At 38.4% G+C, this 21,848-nt stretch overlaps 3 protein-coding genes and 1 pseudogene across 3 annotated transcripts; 3 read left to right on the top strand and 1 right to left on the bottom strand.

Annotated features, from left to right (window-relative positions):
* Positions 1 to 50: 50 nt before the first annotated feature.
* Positions 51 to 453, bottom strand: LOC141837904 (uncharacterized; annotated as a pseudogene).
* Positions 454 to 3,772: 3,319 nt separating this feature from the next.
* Positions 3,773 to 5,041, top strand: LOC141842117 (uncharacterized). The gene is made up of 2 exons (XM_074730331.1): positions 3,773 to 4,802; positions 4,951 to 5,041. The coding sequence occupies exon 1, from the start codon at positions 3,958 to 3,960 to the stop codon at positions 4,672 to 4,674; it is 717 nt and encodes a 238-aa protein (XP_074586432.1). The 5' UTR covers positions 3,773 to 3,957; the 3' UTR covers positions 4,675 to 4,802; positions 4,951 to 5,041.
* A 2,232-nt stretch (positions 5,042 to 7,273) lies between these two features.
* Positions 7,274 to 9,144, top strand: LOC141836916 (uncharacterized). Its single transcript, XM_074724387.1, has 4 exons — positions 7,274 to 7,944; positions 8,037 to 8,142; positions 8,579 to 8,784; positions 8,874 to 9,144. The coding sequence occupies exons 1-4, from the start codon at positions 7,274 to 7,276 to the stop codon at positions 9,142 to 9,144; spliced, it is 1,254 nt and encodes a 417-aa protein (XP_074580488.1).
* Positions 9,145 to 9,964: 820 nt separating this feature from the next.
* Positions 9,965 to 21,327, top strand: LOC141839285 (brefeldin A-inhibited guanine nucleotide-exchange protein 1-like). Its single transcript, XM_074726999.1, has 11 exons — positions 9,965 to 10,989; positions 12,987 to 13,304; positions 13,468 to 13,798; positions 13,909 to 14,331; positions 14,404 to 14,696; positions 14,783 to 15,056; positions 16,660 to 17,165; positions 17,282 to 17,603; positions 17,776 to 18,121; positions 18,208 to 18,863; positions 20,527 to 21,327. The coding sequence occupies exons 1-11, from the start codon at positions 9,980 to 9,982 to the stop codon at positions 21,133 to 21,135; spliced, it is 5,088 nt and encodes a 1,695-aa protein (XP_074583100.1). The 5' UTR covers positions 9,965 to 9,979; the 3' UTR covers positions 21,136 to 21,327.
* The last annotated feature ends 521 nt before the right edge of the window (positions 21,328 to 21,848 follow it).

The raw sequence follows: 21,848 nt of genomic DNA, 5'->3' as shown, positions 1-21,848 counted from the left end.
TCACTCCTTTTTCTTCTTCTTGCTTTCTGTCAGCCTTGTTAAATGGAATTCAATTGAAAAGAAGTATGAAGTATCATATCGTATTTCAGCATAGTTCTTCAGATTTTGTTTTTGACCCTTTTTACATGTATTTAAACAGATTTTACTACAAAGAACGCACGATATGTCGTCGATCGAGGTTCAAGGGCACTTGCGCCGGCCGCCGCCGGTGCACAACCCTCCACAGTCTACTCCACCAGTAAGCTCCTCGCTCCTGCTGATCGGCGACGACCGGCCTGCAGCGGCGGCAGTATCCATGAACTGCAAAACACTTCGAATAGCTCCATCAGTCGATCTAGATCGAAACTAGCTTTCTGTAGCTTGCTGAGGAGATTAACTTGCGCAATACCATTTCAGACGCTGAAAGACGAGAACAAACAAGAGCAGAAGAAGAAGAAGAAGACGAGGCTCCATGAACAGAGAAGTGCTCTGGATTGGGAGTATCAGTGATGGAGGAGTGCGATTTATAGAAGAAAGTGGAGAATACACGTGCAGTTGAATGTAGCGAGCGCACACACAGACACAGACACGAATGTTCTACTTGGATCACTAGTGCTTGATCTGCCATTGTTGCGTGGAGGTGCTGATGGTGGAGTACAGCTAATGAATGGACTGGTAGCTTTCTCACCTCCCGAAGGATCATCATCTGCTACTCTTTTGCTTGGATAAGCTTCAGATTTGAAGGTCGGCAGGAACTAAGTGTTGATTGTTGGATCATGGATTATGGACAGGGACAGAAGCATCAAGGATGGGATGGGATGATCAAAACGAGGAAGACACGGGCGAGTGCCTCACTGCCTCATGGCTCCTCTGTTATAGTACGTTACCTAACTTCCACTATGGCTGCCTCACTGCCTCATCTGGTAAGTTTTTTTTTTAATTAATTATTATTAAAAAAATTTATGTATAAAATAACACTGGACTTTCTAATTTAGTCATAATTTATATATTATTTATATTAGAGTTGAATTTATGAATAAATCATAGATATTATTTTATATACTTGATATATTTGAATTTTATGAATTATCACATTGCAAGAATTATTGAGACTTTAAATGTTGCTTAATTATATGTATGTCATAATTGATAATTATGCTAATCATTATTACACTGTGAAATAATATTGTAGTGGTTTATTAAGGCTTAAATTTTATTTTTGTGTTAAGGCTGTGCAATATGATACAAGTAAATTATTAGTAGTAGAACATTTGCCTAGAGTTTTATTTTAATTCAGTAGGTTTTTTTTTGAACATGTGTAATCTGTTGTTTTAGATTAAGAAGAAGGCCCTTATCTTGGTCGACCCTAATATTGTAATGAAATTGAAGTAATTTTATGGTGTGTTTGGAACACTTGAGAAAATGAATATTTATTATTATTATCGAGATAAAAGGTTTTGTAATTGTAATAGTTAAATAGGAATTTCTAATAATTGTATTAGTTAAATAGCTTTCTTGAGATGTATGTGCTGGAAATATTCCACAATTTGTCGGAGAGTATTGTTGGAATTACGAGGCCAATTTATTGAATTTAATTTATATAGAAGTTAAATTTAGTTTTATATATTGAGGATAGTTTGAGTTGATAATCTCAAACTACCAACCTAGAACATTAGGCTAAACTGTTGAATTGTTCGAGCACGAGTGAGACGTCGCTAGATCTAAGTGGAGTCCTCCTAAGTGTTGCGAAATCTGCGCAGCCCGAGTGCTTCCCGAATTTGAGTGGGAAATTGAGAGCGGAGTCAGGACATTGAGTGCTCCCGAGCAATATGTCGAGTCAAGAAGCTTGTGCATTCCTGAGTGGACGTTGAGTGCTCTTGATGAATGTTGTTGAGCGTTGAGTTCGAAGACTAAATCACCCAACTGTTGTTAAAAACACATGACTACCAAGTCACACAAGCTCGAGTGGGGTGTTGAGTATCGAGTCGGTAAAGCAATTTCTAATCAAGAAGTGAGATACTAAAGCCTGCGTTTGACATAATTTTCTTAAAACATATTCGCCCCTTTTAGATGTGCTTTGAGATTACCTTAGACGTTAGTTTCCTAGGATACAACGGGAAGGACTATGTAGACAACTAATCATTGGTTATTTGTGACAAATTAAGCAATACTCGAACGCTATCACATGGATACTACTGAGTGAGTGCACGATAGAGAGACGAGTATTTTTGCCCAAGGTCTTAACCTTATAAAAGCAATGGTGGAGACATCTTGGATGATTTACTCGGACTAATTTCGAACTGTGGGCTATGCCGAAATACCCCGGGCTACTTTCTTCATTCTTTCAAATTGTTCTGTCTTTCGCTTGTAAATTTAATTTTTTTTTTCTCCAAGTGTTTATAGCCCGGGTAGCTCATAGTTATGCCCTTGTATAGAAGCTCCAATCTTTCGTAGTAGTAAATAACAATAAATGGTTGAACAAAGGTCATTACTGCCTCCTTCATCCACTGAAATGTCAGTCACTCTACAGTTTCACTCATCGATTACACAAAAAAAGGATTCTTTATCGAGCAATTAGTAAAAAGGATTCATATGGTAAAACACAGATTGATTCGCTTGAGTAATTTTTGCCTTGATCGATCAGCATTCAACGCATGTAAGTCATTCTCACATACAAATCAACTTAGTTCAATACAATTCATCCTAGATTTACACCTCCATATGGGCCCACATGTGTGAGAGAGAGTTTTTCCCGTGCATATATTCACAACTTCAATACTTATGATACATTATAAATCAACTATAATACCATAAAACTTTCAATATTGGATTCAAGTCTCATTCACAATAAATTATACTTCCTTTCCACTTCCCTTATTTTCATTCAAAATTTCAACAGTACGTTGCTATAGATTAATACTCTAATTAATGGAAGTATAATTACCTTATAAATGATTCATCTAACTTTAAATTTCAAAGACAATGAAATTAGTTATTTTTCTTTTTCAAAACCAAAAAGAAAATGCTCCTTGTGTCAACACATGCCATTACAGTGTTAGTTAATAAATGATGCATTTACAATATTATAAATTAATAATATAAATAAACTATTTATAATTAAATTATAATTAAGGTTAATAAATAATTTTATTTTTAAATTTAATTTTAAAAAACATGTGGATGTGCGTACGGCATCTGCCACAACCATCGGATTCTCATCCGTGCGCTATGCCCGGACACGGAACAGGTTCATAGGCTCTTCCCGTTGGACACGCTGTTTGGTGCCACCGTAGTCAACGTGAGGTCCAGTAAAAAAAAGGCTAAAAAAGTGAACTCTTTGCCGGGCCGTGTCTCGGTGAAGACACTGAATTCCTCTCCGTAAAGTGAGGGCATAACTGCATTTGGGATCTGTCTTTTCAATTTTCAGTTATTTAGTCACTTTAGTCAATAAATTTTCTTTTTTTACCAATTTAGCATCTTATTCTTTCCTTATTATAGCTCAATTATATTTTTTAAAGACTTTAGGCTTAAATTTAATAACCTAATTACTAACTTTAACTTAAGGATTCCTATCATTTACTTCACAATAAATTTATCCAATTTATTAACAATTAAATTTCATCTCACCACTCATAATTAAAGGGTCTACACTTATTTAAATATCATCCATAATTTTTTAAATTTTCAATCATTTCACCCTTTAAATTTTAAAGTTTTGATCCCTTCTCTCTCCTCCACTTCGCGATAAATAAACGAACGCTGCTTCGAATTCAAGCGACCGCTTTCTCTCCCCTCCTCTCTCTGTCTCTCTTTCGCTTTGAGCATGAGAATTGCCAAAAGCGGTAACTAATTTTCGATTTATTGCACCAATGGCGATGCCTTAGATTTGGTATACAATTGTTGGTTTCTTTTTCTGGATCTTGATAGTTGGGGTTCGTCGGTTTCGTTGTTTCTGGTGAAGGTGAGTTTTCGCCGGAAATGGCGAATCCGGGATCGAGTTCCCGGACCAGGGGATACGAGACCCTGATTGGGGCATCAAAGTTGGGATTTTTATTCCTCTGCATTCTCTCCGTCGGCGCCGCTACCAGAGTGGCTGTTCCCGCCGCCGCCGAGGCTCTGGCCGTTGCTTTCCCTGGCTACCGGGCTGCCCTCCGTTCCTGGCTCGCCCCGCCTTATCTCTTCGTCGCCGTCCATCTCATCATTTTTGTCATCTGGAAGCTCTCCGACCAGAAGCAGCAACCACGAGAGCATTGGGCGGCGGAGTCGAGGATAGTGGACTTCGGGAACCCTAAAAAGTCTAAATTTTTGGGATCTCCTCCTGTCGCTGAGATTTATGTGAAACCCTCACCGGACATCTCGCCCCTCGAGACGACTCCATCCTCGGCGGCGGCTGTTGCTGCGTCGGATCCCATTGAGATATCTTCATCGGATGCGTCTTGCCTCACAACGGAGTCCGATGCGGTCATCTGCAAAAGGGGCGTCGAAGAGGAGTCCAAGAGCAGCGTCAAAAGGGTGGAAGAGGGTTACGAGGCGACGGCGATAGCGAACGAGGCGATCATGGGGAAGACGCCACGCCACGAAGCAAGGCAACCAGAGGCGGCTTCCTCGCCGTCGGCGACCGACGAATTCAACCGGCGAATCGATGATTTCATCAAGAAGAACCACGAACAGATCCGGCTTCTTAATGGCCGGTGACGGCCTAGGAGATCAATCGACGAATAAATAAAAACATAAACTTTATCTTTATCTTCTTCATAGCTCTTCAAAACCCTCTCAGAGAAAACTTCTAATGGCGGAAGGAGACAAAAGGTCCAACTTCTCAGGTAATCACTGTGCTCCTTTACCTTTTTCTGCCGCTAGAGATTATGCTACTTTAAGCAGACAGAATCAACATCGCTCAGTGACAATTAATCTTCTTGGTCTAGCAAGCACATGATAGTTTTATGTGTCTTCCTCCTTTTGGTTCTACAGGTTCTTCCTGGAATGCTGGACTTGTTCTTGGTTTGTTGTAGCTGATTCAACTGCCAAATGACATGATCTGGTAGAAGAATGTTTTTTTTTCCTTCTGGTTTTACTGCTAGCTTAGTGTTTGATATAGCCCTGCTTATTGATGAAGTCTTTGTGTTCTGATAGTGCTCTACTGTGCATGTAGTTTGTCTGCTGTGCTAATGACATGAGCTTACTTGTTTGATCATGACTGTGCATGTCTGTAGCATAATTTACATTGTGCTTCAAGTAGAAAAGTTGAAAGAAAATGGCACCAAACGATATGATTGATAATGGTTGGTCTGCTGGAGTTGTTTTTTTGTCAGACATGCTTTTCCTGCTTACTGTACTCATCATATGCTCTGCAGTAAGCAGCTGAGTGCAGTGCAGTGTTCTAGAACTGTGAATCACACCCAATGTGTTCACTTTGAATATGAAGATCAACCAGCATTCTCTTCTGTTGTTCTATAAAATGTTGATGGTATTTCCATCAAGATCCTCCAAATTGGTCCTGAGATTGCTGTCTATTAGGTTAAATGTCTTTTTCTCAGTTTTTCACATGTGAGTACTAAAGCAGTTCATACGGGCGAAACACATCGTTCTGTTTGCTTGCTCACCGACACATGGAAGAGTTTCGCATACGAAAATAATAACAAGGGAGGCACCATCAAGTATTTGACAAGCAACAGAGCTCATTTCAGCATCAACCATCTGCTTGACTGTTGATAATGTTCTTATGAAATATCCTCATGGATCATCATAATCCTTTCTCTGGTGCAGATTTAGACTTGTTTAGCATAAACTGCGATCTAAACAGCGGAATAATAGACTGTTAAATTTCATAATTGTTTATAAAAATGCTAGTTTTATTGTTCGATAACAAATGTTAAATTTCATAGTTATTTATGAGTGTGAATGAATAAGTTTGCTGGGCAAATAACTAATTAAAAGGATGAGCTAATTAATTGCTATTTCAGCCGTTCGATTAAGATCGAACCGAGATCCAGGCCCCGTCGTTCGCCGTCATCCCGTCGCTCCAATTTAAATTTTCTCTGCGTCCGTCTGATTAACATCGAACGGCTATGACAGTTTTGCCTACGCTGGCGCCGCGTCAGCGCCGTCACCGCCGCCGCTCCGCGATTCGAGGACGATCTTGGTAGATTTTGATTCGCTAGAATTTTTTTTGTTCGATGCTTGTAATTTTTTAAATCGAAATACAGCATGCGAGGGATCTAAAACCGAGTACTAATAATTAAAGGAAATAAATAAAGCGAAAAAATAGAACAGGCGACGTGCTGGTTTTGTATGGTGGAGATCGCGGAGGTGGTGAAGGTGTTGGGCGAAGGAGAAGGATTCGAGATTCCTTCAGCGAAACCACGTTCGCGGAGACGCAACGCCCTCTCTTTGTCGTCGCTTTGCGCCTCTCATCTCGCCTTCTTCCGCAAATCGAGCCCCCACTTCCTGTTCATACGCCGTCCCACTTCCTGTTCTTCTGTTCCATCGACCCAAAGCAAGGTTCTTTTCTCTCATCAAAAGTTCGATTTTTTTCCTTCAATCATCCTTCAAAAGTTTTGGATATTTAGGGAGCATGTGATTTCGGTGCGCAATGCGATTTTCTGCGTCTTGTTTTGATCGTTTTTCTCCTTTGAAGGATTCAGTTTTTTTGGGAATGCAATGGTTTTGATGATACGAAACGTGATTCTTTTTTTTCTTCCAATTTGTAGCAATCTGACATTTCTCTTTCGTCGATCGAAGCTTCATTAAAGGTTAATCGTCTTCGAATCTCCGATGCTTTGTATCTAGAGCTTTTCTTTTGTTATTGCCTTAATTTGAGATGGTTTCTTTGCAGGTCGAATCGAGAGGAGTCCAGAAAGGGGAAGAACGAGAAGCCAACTTGATTTTTGAGTTGTCGTCGACAAAATTTAGGGCTTGGCTGTCAAAGAATTTTGACAGCTTCTTTGACAGCCAGCCCTTTCTCTTTTCGTCTCTTCTTCTTTCCCAAAACCTCCTATTTCTCGGTAAGAATCGCATTTTCTTTCTTTTTCTTGGATTAAAAGCCTAATTTTTTACATGGTAACAACACCCTGTTCGATCGATTCAACCTCCATGAATCGTATGACCAAACATTAATTATTCTCTTCGTATTTTTCTCCAGTTTGACTTCGCTTCCTGTCCATGTTCATCGTGTTTAATTCAATTCCAACAGGTAGCTGAGTCGGTGGCTGCGTCCTCATCCTTCAAAGACCTTCTTTTTTTGATACCTTCAACGCCCAAAAGTTGAGCAATCCTTCTTCATTGATCAGTTCCAATGGCTTCCTTCTCCGGTCTTCTGCACCGGCCCCTCTCCGCCGTAGCCGTAGTCGCTGTCACAGCAGTCTCGTCTGCCCTCACTGAGCATGTATCCTCTCCCTTCCAATCCAATAAGCTTTACTCTGTTGCTTCTGCTGCTGCCGCACCTTTCCCTGGCTCATTCTTGGCTTTGAACAAGTACAAGCCCTCATCTAATGTGCCTGAATCAACCTTTGCATCTTCCCCTTTCCCCATTCCCTCCCCGGCTGCCCTCTTTGCTCCTTATCAGTATGCCAAGCTGAGTAGCCCTCAGAAACATGTCGAATTGCCGCCAGCCATTGCATCTTCGCAATCCGATGTGTTGTATCGGTGGCATTTGCCTCACCCCAATGCTTACGGGATCAGCTGGATGGACCAGTGCTCCATTGCCAAGTCTCAGACAGTTGTGGTATTGCTCGGGTGGCTCGGAGCAAGACAGAAGCATCTAAGGAGATATGCAGATTGGTACACCTCCAGGGGGTTCCATGTTGTGACTTTTACATTCCCCATGGCTGATGTGATCAGCTACAAGGTCGGTGGGAAGGTCGAAAGGGATGTTGAAGCATTGGCCATTCATTTGGTGGATTGGGTATCAGAAGAGAAGGGAAAGAAGTTGGTTTTCCACACTTTTAGTAACACAGGATGGTTGACGTGAGTTTTCTTTCTTGCCTATCTTTCACCCCTTTTTTCCTCCTTCCCTGTGTTCTTGGGCAGTTCAGGTTAACATTTCCATTTCTCGACAGATATGGAGTTTTACTTGAGAAGTTTAGGGAGCAGGATTCTTCTGTAATTGGAAAGATCAAAGGTTGCATTGTGGACTCTGCTCCTGTTGCGGCTCCTGATCCTCGGGTAAAAGAAAATCATTTTGATTGAACTGCACATTGGATTTAAACCCATTTCTAGTTTCATATTCGACATTTATGATCCAATAGTGTCTTGTGTTCTTCAAGCTGATGCTTCACTTATGGGTGTTTCTTTGAATGAGAGAAAGTGTATCAGATCAGATTATCAACTTACCTAAATCTTTTTCCTCTTCTTCTTCTGCCTTTTCGAGAAGAACAATAGCTAATGGTTTGCTTATTTGATCGTTTTGACTAGAATGAAATAGGCCCACATTATTGAAAGAAGAGCTAGAAACATATGAACAGAGAGGAGAAGAAACAATGGTATAGGGAGCCAAAAGTAGAAGGGAATTGTTATGAAGCTGTTATTCTTGCAGTTTCGATATTACTAGATTGCAAAATTCGATAGCTAAACTCAAGTCCAACTTTCATATGTTGTGCAGGTTTGGGCATCAGGTTTTTCTGCTGCTCTTTTCAAAAAGCAAAGTGTTGCAACAAGGAGCAATACAAGGCCAACTGTTTCAGGGTTAAACATCATGGAGTCTAGTAATCTTACTACCAGTCCCGAACCGGCTATCATCGAGAGTGCCTTGTTAGTCATCTTGGAGAAGTTCTTCAAAGTCGTCTTGAACTCGCCTACCATCAACAGGCAGGAATCTCACTCAGATTCATCAAACTGTTATTGTTCCCCCCCACAACAGTTAATAACTGAAATCTGTCTTGTGGAAATTCTTGCAGGAGACTGTCTGATGTCTTGGATATACTAACTTCAGAGCAACCAAAGTGCCCCCAATTGTACATATACAGCTCGGCCGACCAAGTCATTCCCGCAAAGTCGGTCGAGTCCTTCGTAGAACGGCAAAGGAGAGCTGGCCTAGAGGTCAGGGCATGCGATTTCTTGTCATCGCCTCATGTCGATCACTTCAGAAACAATCCAGCCCTTTACAATACTCAACTTGCCAACTTCCTGGATGACTGTGTTTTCACCTGCTGCAAAGGATCCTCCTGAGGAATTCTTTTGGGATGATTTTCTTCCTCCATTGGTGTCCTTCAAGGGATACATATATTGTTTATATATTCCAAATTTCTTATAAATATTTTCAGTCATTTGTTGTAGTTGAAGTGTATGGTTTTAAATCTGATCTCATGTAGAGCAGTTGCTGTGAAATGTATTGTTTCAATAAAATTATTAAAATTCAATACGTGCACACATTTATATTCTATTGTTTCAATAAAATTATGAAAATATACAAATTTAGTTGTGCTTTAGAAAATCCGAAGAGAACTTTACATGAATGAAGTAAAAGAGAAGAAAAATAAACTCTAAATAGAAGAGAATATAAATGAGGAGAAGGGAAAAACAATAATTTGATTAAAGCAACAAGGAAACTTAATTAACTCAAATAACACCTCGCATAATTATAATATCTACATAATTATACAGTTAATAAGTTATGAAATTTAAGGTGCATTTTTGAAATATTGTAAAAATGTCAGAGGATTTTTGAAAAATGACGCTGATTTCAAATTCTTCGGGAGCCTGATCGATCCGTCGTGATTTGTGAGCGTGTCGCACGTGACGAACATGCCTTTCTTCTCCTCCGTCAATCGCATTGAGGAGGAGGAGACGCCCGCGACGCGATGAATATGGGCGAAGAGGAAGAGGAAGATCAGGAATATTCCTTTCCCTGCTACTGAGAATCATTCTCCTTCCCACATTTCCTCCCCGTGCGATCGCCGTGCTCGTCGCCTCCTCTCTCCTCCCTTCCCGATCCGACCGATCTGCCAATCGACCCTCTGCTTCTCCTTTGCCTCGATGTCTCCTCTCGCCTGATCGGTGCGGCATGGCGTCCTTCCAACCGCTCGGCGGCAGCTCCCGCGCCGGCCGCGTCCTCGGACCTGCCCTCGACAAGATCATCCGGAACGCCTCCTGGCGCAAGCACTCGGACCTCGTCGCCGCCTGCAAGTCCGCCCTCGACCGCCTTGACTCCCTCTCTGACTCCCCGGACCCTTCTCCGCTCCTCGGCATCCCTCCCGACGATGCCAACTTTGTGCTCCACCCCATCGTCCTCGCCGTCGACTCCGCTCGTTTCAAGGTCGCCGAGCCCGCTTTTGAGTGCGCTCAGAAGCTTTTCTCCCACGGCCTCTTCCGCGGAGACATCCACCTTCAGGCCGACGCCGATGGCGGGTCGCCACGCTCGGCCGCGTCCCGCCTCCTCGCTTCCGTATGCCGTTGCGGAGGGACCGGCGACGAGGCCATCGAGCTCGCCATGCTCAGGGTCCTTATTGCTTCTGTCCGCTCGCACTTCGTGCTGGTCCGAGACGAATGTTTGGCCCTGATTGTGAGGAGCTGCTACAACGTGTACCTTGGCAGCCACAGCGGCTTCAATCAGTTGTGTGCCAAGCTGGTCCTGGCTCAGATCGTCGTCATTAACTATACTAGGGCGGAGGCCGATGCCATGGATGTCAGAATTCGGATCGTCTCCATTGTTGACATGATTGATCTGTCGGATAGGAACTTGAGTGATTCGAGTCTGGTACAGGCTGCACAAAATTTTATCAATGAGGCAATGGGAGGAAGTGACGCGGACCCTCTGCCTTCAAAGTCGTACAAGGAGGAGGGTTCCAGGCAGCTAGAATCAGCTAACGGGGAGGCGGCTATAAATGGTGGCGGTTTGAGCAAGATCAGAGAGAATGGTTTGTTTCTGTTCAAGAACTTGTGCAAGCTCTCTATGAAGTTCGCAACACAAGATAACCCTGAGGACCCTCTCTTGTTGAGGGGAAAGGTACTGGCGTTGGAGCTTCTGAAGATAGCAATAGAAACTGTCGGGCCTCTTTGGCGGGCAAATGAGAGGCAAGTGTTCTCATCTGTTCTTTGCCTCAACTTTCCGCTTCTTATACTCAAGTTGATGCTAAAGTGCTACATGCCATATTATCAAAGCTCAAGCCTGCTTTATTGGTTGTTTGTTCAACTACACGGCATTCTGATATGGGCCAGATTTGTAGCAGTTACTTGACCATAACCAAATATTGGATTATTGCCAAGAGATGGTAATATTAAAAGTGACTTCAAAACCTCTAAGCTAACTGCGTTATGTTCCATACTAAACAGTTTTTTATTTTCATAGCCATGTTTGGAATCCACTGAAATAGCTGAGAGCATTAATCAAAATGCAATTCTTGTTTAGTCACCATTAAAGTGATGGAAAAAATGTTGAAGATATAAAAATTATATTTAATTCGTTTCAAAAGTTAACCTCAGATTATTTTTCAGGTTTCAATAGTAATCAATGACCTACATAGGGTGAGCTAGAACCAATACTATTTTTTACTGGTCATATAAGAACCAGCAAGTGCTCCAAGAGTTTTGCTGGTGCATGTCTTTGATGCAAGTTGATTTTCTTTATAATTTATGTGAAGTCAAAAGTTTCAATGTTTGCATGATATTTGATAAATGATAAAGGAAACATAAGTAGTGATAATTGACGTGAGTGTTCATTATGAATGTTTATATCCTTTTGGATTTGATCCGTATGGAGTAAGGGAAGTCACATTTTTTCTTGGAATCTTGATATTTGTAAGTCCTTGCATTGACTTTTTTGTTCTCACTTTTCTCCTTCCTTCAACAAGAACTATCATCCTTATTTTTCATGTCACCAAGAATTTTGAAAGCATATGCGAGTAAGGGAGCACGGGTGAAGTTACCACATTGTACATATGTGATATGTGTGCGTACTATGCAGATCTATAGACAATAATCATTTGGAAAATATAATATACTTAGACTTGCTGAAATGCAATTTGAATTTTTATTAACTCATATGTCACACCTTTACACCTACCATAACAACATATAAATAACATTTAAGTTTCTAACTTTCAACAATAAGCAAGACATTTGTGTTTATTAAAAGAGCTTCAAACTGCGCATGCATAATAAGATTCCTTAGAAAACATAATCATCACTCAGCTTATTATGATAATGACATCATATGCCACAGTTTGAATCTATAATTAACCAATTAATCAAATCCAGCAATCAATATAAACAAATTTTACTCATAATTTAACTATAAAATTAATTGCCCTAGGCAATTCTTTATTCTATATAACTTCTTTGCCATATGAATTCAATCTAGCAGTATATATAATACAGAGCACATAATAATGCATGTTAACCAACCAGTTCAATCCATATAAACAAAAATTTACATATTAATCTATGCAACAGATGGACTATACTTCTTATTTGTTAATCTGGCAAATTTAGTTTGATCTTATTAGAGTTTATGATCCAAATTCTGTTTGACCTGGAATGAAAAGCTTGTAGTGCAATGTATATGGTGCAAAATTTGTTGGGAACTGTGGTGGTAGTAGAGGAATTGTGGTTATGTAATTAGGGTGTTGTAGATATGTGATGCAAGCCGCAACTTTCCTCTTGTACCAATTTTGATATAGTGAATTCTTCTGTCCTGCCCGTGGTTTTTTACCATCTAGAATTTTTTTTATAAGTTGTGTATTTCTTGCTTTCTGTCGGTTGCCTACTTTTGATATTCTTACTACAAATCTAATCAATATTAACTTGGACATAACTTTGACTTGAACAAACTAGTGATCGATTTAGAGACAACCAACATAATTCTCAAGTGGTTATAGAAAATGTAATGTTGTCCTTCTCTGCATAAGCCTCTGCAGCAGCATAAGCATCCTTTGTGGAGATTTTCTAAAACAATGTTCATGAGGATCTTGTTTCTCCCAAATAATTTGTTATTGCCCATGTTTCATTGATTATATAGGCAAGACAGGCTGAAATATTCACTATTTAAAGCTCTTGATTCTTGTTTTATGCAGGTTTCTTGGAGCAATCAAACAATACCTTTGCTTATCGTTGTTGAAGAACAGTGCACTATCAGCAATGAGTGTTTACCAGCTTCTTTGTACTATTTTCTTGGCCTTAATGTCAAAATTTAGACCTGCGCTGAAGGAGGAAGTTGGAATCTTCTTTCCTATGCTTGTCCTGCGAATACTTGAAAATATTCTCCAGCCTAGCTTTTTGCAGAAAGTGATTGTTATCAACTTATTGGAAAAGATCTGCTGCGACCCACAAATTATCATAGATATTTTTGTGAATTATGACTGTGATGTGAATGCACCAAATATATTTGAAAGGTAGATCATAAATCTAATGTATCATTTAAAAAGTGTTGTTGTTTTAACAAGTGATCCTAAATCTGTTTCTTTAGCTAGCAACATAAGTGGACTGACTTGTGAGTGACATCATGGTGTTACTTTTTTCTCATAATTCACTTTTAATTCCATCAGATTATTGCAGGCTTGTTAATGGGCTTCTAAAGACAGCTCTAGGTGTTCCTGCTGGATCAGTGACATCACTATCTGCAGCACAGGATACCACATTGCGAAATGAGTCAGTAAAGTGCCTAACTGGTGTCATAAAGTCAATGAGTATATGGATGGACCAGCAGCTAAGAATTGGTGATTTTGCTCCTCAGAGTCTTGACAATCAACCTTCTGCAGATATCCTTGCTGCTTTGATTGGTGAAGAAGCAGGTGTGCTTGAGTATGATCTGACTTCAGATGCAAATCATGAGCTATATGATACTGCTATGCTGGAACAGCGTAGGGCCTATAAATTGGAGTTTCAGGTGAAGTGTTTCTTATTTTTATATAAGGATGCATGCCATTTTTAATTTTTTTTTTATCCCTTGACTAGTGAACTATGAATGACATTAATCACTTTTATTTATCTTTGCAGAAAGGGGTTGCACTGTTCAATAAAAAACCTTTGAAAGGTATTGAGTTTCTAATCAAAACCAAAAAAATAGGTGCATCTCCAGAAGAAGTGGCTTCCTTTCTGAAAAATGCTTCGGGATTAAGTGCAACTATGATTGGAGACTATTTGGGTGATAGGGATGAGTTTTGTTTGCGAGTAATGCATGCTTATGTTGATACCATGAATTTTGAGGGTATGAATTTCGGTGAAGCCATTAGGTTCTTCTTAAGAGGCTTCAGATTGCCTGGAGAAGCTCAGAAAATTGACCGCATAATGGAAAAGTTTGCAGAACGTTACTGTAAATGTAACCCAAGTTCTTTTGCCAGTGCAGATACTGCATATGTTCTTGCTTATTCTGTGATTATGTTGAACACCGATGCACACAATAACATGGTCAAAGATAAGGTGTGTTATTGATGGCCTTTGGTATAAGGTAAATGCAACTGACTGAAATGTTTAATCTCATTATCTCTGCAGATGTCAAAAGCTGAGTTTATTCGCAACAATCGAGGAATAGATGATGGCAAGGATTTATCAGAGGATTACTTGGGTTCCCTGTATGACCAAATTGTGAAAAATGAAATAAAAATTAGTGCTGATTTTTCTGCTACATCAAATAAACAGCCAAGCAGCATCAATAAGCTTTTGGGATTTGACAACATTTTCGATTTGGTCCATTGGCAGCAAGCAGAAGAGAAGGCATTAGGTGCAAATGATTTGCTCATTAGACACATCCAAGAGCAATTTAAAGCAAAGAGTGGGAAATCAGAGTGAGAAAGATATTCAAATATTTAGGCTTTACATACACGCATGCATTCTTCTGTTTTCATATTATCTTTATTTTATTGGTGATTAGGTCTATGTTCTATGCTGTCACGGATGTAGCAATTTTAAGATTTATGATGGAGGTTTGCTGGGCTCCCATGATGGCTGCTTTCAGTGTGACACTTGACCAAAGTGATGACAAATCTGCCACAACACAAGGTTTGCAGGGCTTCCGATATGCTGTGCATGTCACCTCAGTGATGCGTATGCAGACACAGAGAGATGCTTTTGTTACATCTGTAGCCAAGTTTACATACCTTCACTGTGCTGCAGATATGAAACAGAAAAATGTTGACGCTGTTAAGGTGAACACTTTAGCTATCTTAATATTGGAACTATATCTTTTTTTCTTTTAGAAATTTGGCAGAGCTCATATGTTATAGTGAGAGATGGTAGCATGTTGTATCATATAGTGGTGTTTCTATGGATTCCCTTTATATTGTCCTCTATAACTCTGTCTAATCTGACTCATACCTCAACTATTGAGGTTTAATATCAGAGTAACCAGAAGGTTAATGGTTTGTTAGTGCTTTATACAGTCTTGGAAACCAAAAACTTCCTGGATTCTCTTTTAGCAACTGAGTTGAAAATTTTAAATGGAGAAGCTGATTTTTGAATGCGCTGATACATCTACAACATCAAGTGATGCAGCTATGTTGAATTTCTTTTAGGCCCGGGCTTGATCTTTCTAATACATACGTACATGTCCTTGTCTTTTGTTGCTAAACTATACTTGCCAAATCATTCATCAAACGTGCTTTCTATTGGTTGATGTTTGTCAACTACTTTTGAAACTTGAACAGATTAGGCTTCATGGAGATGGAACACAATGATTTAGCTGAAAAGCAGATCAAAGTTCTTAAGTACTATTTGTATCTTATGTTATATTAATATTTTCTTAACATGCCTCAGTTTGACATTTTCTTTGAATAAAGTTGATAATCTAACCTCATAAAGATCATGTTGATTTGAAGGATATAGCTGTCTGATGGTAATATTCTAGTTAGGGAGCATTTGGTGTGGATTGATTCTTCTTCCTTTGGTATTTTTTTAATATATATATTCCAATTTTCCATATTTTGGCTGTATTTATCATTGTTCTAAAAACCCTCCATGTTAGTTGCTTATGCAGCCCCATGGCTTATGCAAGGATGTTTCACATTGCATCCACTTATGCTGCAGAAGGACTATGCTAACGAAACCAGTTCTAGTTTTTTAAAGCCCATGTCATAACAAAGTTAATATTGATTTGATTAAATCATTTTGCTGAATAGACAAACAAGAAGCATTTTCTTTCTATTGCTTAGGTCAACATGAAAAATTTCTTTTATATGGAATTAAACCCCACTTGTTATAATTTTGCGTTATATGTATTTGATTAGATTCATAAGCAAAAGGGCCAACATTGTGGATTGTTTAGGATGATTAATTTAATCATTAAGTGATACATGTAATTTTGTTTATATTGAGCACTTCAGATTGTAAGTATATTCTACTGTAGATGCATAGTCATATATTCTATTCTATATTTTTTGGACACATGATGTTTTACCTTATTGTCATTATAATTGATGTTATTTTGGTACAAATATATGAACCTAATATCGCTCACATATATGCAGAGCTACCTTATATGCATTATGCAGTGGTCGAACTGTATGTTACTTGCATGCACTTTAAACCTTGTTTTCCTTGATGCCTTTTCTTAACATTATTTAGCACAAGGACGATAGTGTTTGACTGCACTTAGTAAGTAATATCAGAACCATAACTCAGCTTTAGATCTGAACAGTATGGTTATACGTTTTGAATCTTCCTGTAATCCATCCTCTGTGTGCTATGGTAATATCAGTTAAAGTCTTGATTATATTAACGATAATAGTTTAGAAGCTATTTCTCTGTCAATAGGCTATAATATCAATAGCCATTGAAGACGGCAATTATCTGCAAGAGTCTTGGGAGCATATAATTACATGTCTTTCACGGGCTGAGCATTTACATCTGCTTGGAGAGGGTGCACCACCTGATGCTTCATTATTTACAGCGCTGCTAACAGAAGCAGAAGAAAAAAGATCACCTAAAACAAAGTCAGTATCTGTGAAGAAGAAAGGAAATGCTCTTCAAAATCCAGCAGTGATGGCTGCTGTTCGAGGGGGTACTTATGACAGCGCATCTGTAGGAATTAAGGCTTCAGCTTTGGTTACTCCAGATCAGATTAAAAGCTTCATTTCCAATTTAAATCTGTTGGACCAGATTGGTAGTTTTGAGCTAAACCACGTATTTACTCATAGCGAAAGATTGAATGGTGAAGCGATTGTAGCTTTTGTGCAGGCTTTGTGCAAGGTTTCTATGACAGAGTTGCAATCTCCCACAGATCCTCGTGTTTTCTGCCTCACTAAAATAGTTGAAATAGCGTAAGATATTTTACTTAAAGTGGGTCTAAGAAATTTTCTCTGGACGTATCTTGCTTTCTTCAACTAGATAACTGAACATTCAAGTCTGACCTTACGACAATTTTTTACTCTTACAGGCATTACAATATGAATCGTATTCGGTTGGTTTGGTCCTGCATCTGGCATGTTCTTTCTGAATATTTTGTTTCAGTCGGGTTGTCAGAAAATCTTTCAGTTGCAATCTTTGTAATGGATTCATTGCGGCAATTGGCTATGAAATTTTTGGAGAGAGAGGAGCTTGCTAATTATAATTTCCAGAACGAATTCTTGAGACCTTTCCTGGTTGTTATGCAGAATAGTAGTTCTTCTGAAATTCGTGAGCTAATTGTTCGATGTATTTCACAGATGGTTATGAGTCGTGTTAATCATGTAAAATCTGGCTGGAAAAGTGTTTTCATGGTATGCTTGGATTTTTCTTATTATTTTTTGCTACCTTTTAATTTGCTTTATTTTACCACCCATTCTCTCAAGGAGCACTTAAGTGATAGCTGCCTTCATGGTGAAATATTGGATTAGGATTTTGCAAACATACTGAAGTACATCTGATATTAAAGATTCTGTCATATTCTAGGTTTTCACTGTCGCTGCTACTGATGAACGTAAGAGTATTGTACTGTTAGCTTTTGAGACAATGGAGAAAATAGTAAGAGATTATTTCTCTTACATAACTGAGACAGAGACCACGACATTCACAGACTGTGTTAAGTGCCTGATTGCATTCACAAATAGCAGATTCAACAACGATGTAAGCCTCAATGCTATTGCATTTATCCGATACTGTGCTGTTAAACTTGCAGAAGGAGGCTTTGTCTGCTACGACAAGAGCACTGAAGGTCATTTAGGGAATGGAGACGCTTCTGATGAAAATTTGTCCGAGAAAGATGACCAAACCTTCTTTTGGCTTCCTCTACTAGATGGTACTCTTTTTGTGATCCCTTTTCATGTTTTCTTTATTGGTACAATTAGGATGTAGTCTTTTCTAAGTTACATGAGACGTGTTCAGGTTTGTCCATGTTGACGTCCGATACTCGGCCAACTATCAGAAAAGGTGCTTTGGAAGTACTTTTTGACATTCTGAAGGACCATGGTCATCTATTCTCGCCCACCTTCTGGATAAATATCATTAAGTCCGTAATTTGCACCATGTTTAACAACACACAGGAAATAACTGTTCATGAAGTTCTGCTGCATGACTCTCAGTATCTTCAAGATAATTCATGGAAATCTGAAACTGATACATTGGCAGCAAAATGCTTAATTGATCTATTTGTCAGATATTTTGATGTAATCCGTTCACAACTTACGAATGTTGTGGTTATTGTTGCAAGTTATTTGATCAGTCCCTACAAGCAATATGCTAACACAGGGATGGCTGCTTTACTGCATTTGACTGGTCACCTAGGAAGTAAGCTATCGGAAGAAGAATGGAAAGATACTTTGATAACCTTGAAAAACTCAACTGTTTCAACGCTGCCTATTTTTTCTAGCATTACAAAAATCATGCAAGACATTGAAATTCCCAATAGAAACTCTGATATGGAAAAATACTCAGATTATGAAGCCATTGAAGATGATGAAGAGAAGGCTAGGATGGAAACAACACCTTATGCAATTGTAAGAATGAAGAACTACATAAGCGTTCAACTCCATATTGTACAGGTAAAGTTTTTTTTCTTCTTGCGACAATATGCTTGTTGACTTTTCGTCTTCAGTGGATTTTTTGATCAAGTGAATATACTGCAAATAAAAAAAACTTGGTAGATCCCTTCACTACGTTCCAAAATGAAATAACTAAAAACAGATGGCGTATAGTTTCACTTCAAGAAGCATGAAAATAAAGAATCGAAAACCTGTATCACTCACATTAAAACTTGAGAACCTTCCAACAGTTTCACAGTTTCATGTTGCATCAACTAGACATATAAATAATACTTCACTTGAACTCAACATTTTTGCAGCAGTAGAGTACAGGATCTGCTACTTTATGTACTTTACACATTGTATTTGATTTATTCTTTAAAATTAATTGTGGAATTTCGATTACGAAAAATATGTTCATAGTTTATCAGAAATTATTAAATCATATTTCGCAATCTATGGGAAAATGTCTTGACAATTTTGTTAATGTTAAGCTACATTTACATCAATGTTGAAACATAAGATTTTCTAGGTTAAAGTAAATATACGAATACAACATTCACATTGCTATTATATATATAGTTAATTACAAAGAGATGTTGTGTTATTAATCTTAGCAATGAAAATGCAATATATAGATATAAGGTAGAACAATATCTAGTCTCAAAGGTAAGATGGAACTAGGCCATTCATTTCAACACTCCCCTAAAGTTAAAAGACCAAATTTTTAAACTTCTTGTCTTGGCATGTAAAATGGCTGGGCAAAGGTATGAATGTATGAACATTTATGCATTAAAATTTGTGTATATTGTGTTAATCTTCATGGATATAACAACAATTCTAATGGAGTGCCAAATAAGTTCAATCTGTTTACTATGTTCACGAATCATCTGGCTGCTTCCAATATAAATGGTTATTTTGCATGTTTATTCTCACAACTTTAAACCCAGTTAGTCTATCCAAATCATCTCATGAGCTGATGGAACTACTCTACATTATACATGGAATGGCAAGGTATATATCAAGAGAAACTTAAGTACACTGGTATAGCAACTCAGCAAATATAAAGATGATCCAATCAAACATGCACTGTAATGGTGACAAGAAAAAAAATCATGCTTCAACTAATAGTAAGAATGAGGTGATGCCTGAGATGATCCTAATATCTGTCAAACAATTGGTGTGGCAAGAAGAGTACTGCAACTAGTGCATGTTGAGGTCTACAATGCTACAACTATAAATTTCTGTAGTAATAAAGCAAAAGAAGGATGATCCATACATCAGAAAACATATTACAAAGTATCAGCAATCAAGGTTTAGCTTTTTAGATAAGGTGACTCTAAAAGGAAGAGGCAAATAAAGGCAGCAAAAAAGCATGAAAAGTGTATTTTCCCATCTTGTGATAGCTGGAGAGTTCTAACTTGCTTGTAAGTGCAGTCAAAAAATCATGCATCTTCTGTAGTCTAAAGGTAATTCCATATTTTGGGTCTCAATCTGGGGGATGTTTAAGAATGCATTACTCCCATAAGTAATTAGTAAAAACCTCTATTCAAATAAATACTCGCATTTACCAAGCTTGATTTGTGTATATATTAGTCAAATTTCTTTTCTCATGCTTTACCTTTCAGTTTCACCACTGATGACAGATATTTGCTCACTTATTTATTTATTTTTCTGTGGATAGGTTGTAATGAAGCTTTATGAGGTTAACCGAAAGTGGCTCTCTGCAGTACATGTTAGCATCCTATTAGAAATACTTACAACCATTGCATCCCATTCAAGTGAAGTGCGTGGCCAAACTGCTATGCAGCTGAAGTTTCAGAAAGCATGCTCCCTGTTGGAAATTCCTGGTCCACCAGTTGTTCATTTCGAGAACGAGTCTCATCAGAATTTGCTGAAAGTCTTGCACACTTTACTCATTGAAGATCGATTTCTGTCCAATGAGCTGAAAATAGAATCGCAAGTAGTGACAACCTGTCAAAACATGTTCCAGATATACTTAAATTGTGCAGGAAAACTGACAACTGAAGTTTCAGATATTAGACCAAAGCTACACTGGATAGTTCCTTTGAATGCCAATAAGAAAGAGGAATTGGCTGCCCGGACTTCATTGCTTGTTTTGTCCTTGCAAGTCTTAGGTAGCTTGGAGAAAGATTCACTCAGAAGGAACCTCCGAATCATATTCCCATCGTTAGTTAACCTTATAAGTTGTGAACACAGCTCCAGCAAAGTGAAGAATGCGCTCTTTGACATCTTTCATTCCTCTATAGGACCACACATAATGACCTTATGATTTACACTATATGTATGTCATTATTTGATATAGGTTTTTTCTTCTCATTTTTCTCTCCTTCACTCTCTGATATAATCACAAGGGCTCTTGCCTGCGAAGTTGTAACTGTGAAGTGAAAAGATAAATTTTGGCCACAATTTTGTTATTGTAGTTGGTGCAAATGTTTTGCCAATTGAGTCGCTTCCATGTTTAATGAAAATTATTTCACATCCAATGTATTATAAATACATTATTATCTCGTGATGAAGACCCCCCAAAAAAGGTTTTACAGACTGAGAGTGGTTGTCTTCAAAGTAGTAAGTGACAGTGTTCTCGTGCTTTTAATTACTAGTATTGTTTTGTTTTAAATATGTTTTAGCAGGCACTTTACCAAATCACTGCCATAATGTAGAGTTACCAATTGCATCCCAATGTTGAATTTAATGTTGTCCAGTAGTGTTCCATCAATTTTTTAGCCATTTTACTTTCAATTGTGGCATGATTTTCATGCAAATCATTTGTTTATATATTAGAAGCATGATGGTAAACTGCTCTATTGTTAAATTTTATATTTTGTTGAATTGATCAAATGTATATATATTTTTTCAAATTAGCTAAAAGCACAATATGTGAGTTCTATTCATTTGTGACTGAACAGCAACATAAGTGAGAAGTTGTTCCTTTCCTTTGATTCACAATGGAAAACTTTTTACACTTTTTGACAAGTGACAATC

The sequence above is a fragment of the Curcuma longa genome, chromosome 11 (genome assembly GCF_044706935.1).
Source record: "Curcuma longa cultivar G26 ecotype Majalengka, Jawa Barat chromosome 11, ITB_CL_G26_1.1, whole genome shotgun sequence".
Classification (NCBI taxonomy): domain Eukaryota; kingdom Viridiplantae; phylum Streptophyta; class Magnoliopsida; order Zingiberales; family Zingiberaceae; genus Curcuma; species Curcuma longa.
Note: the sequence above shows the minus strand (reverse complement) of the source record. Positions and strands in the feature narration are given on the sequence as shown.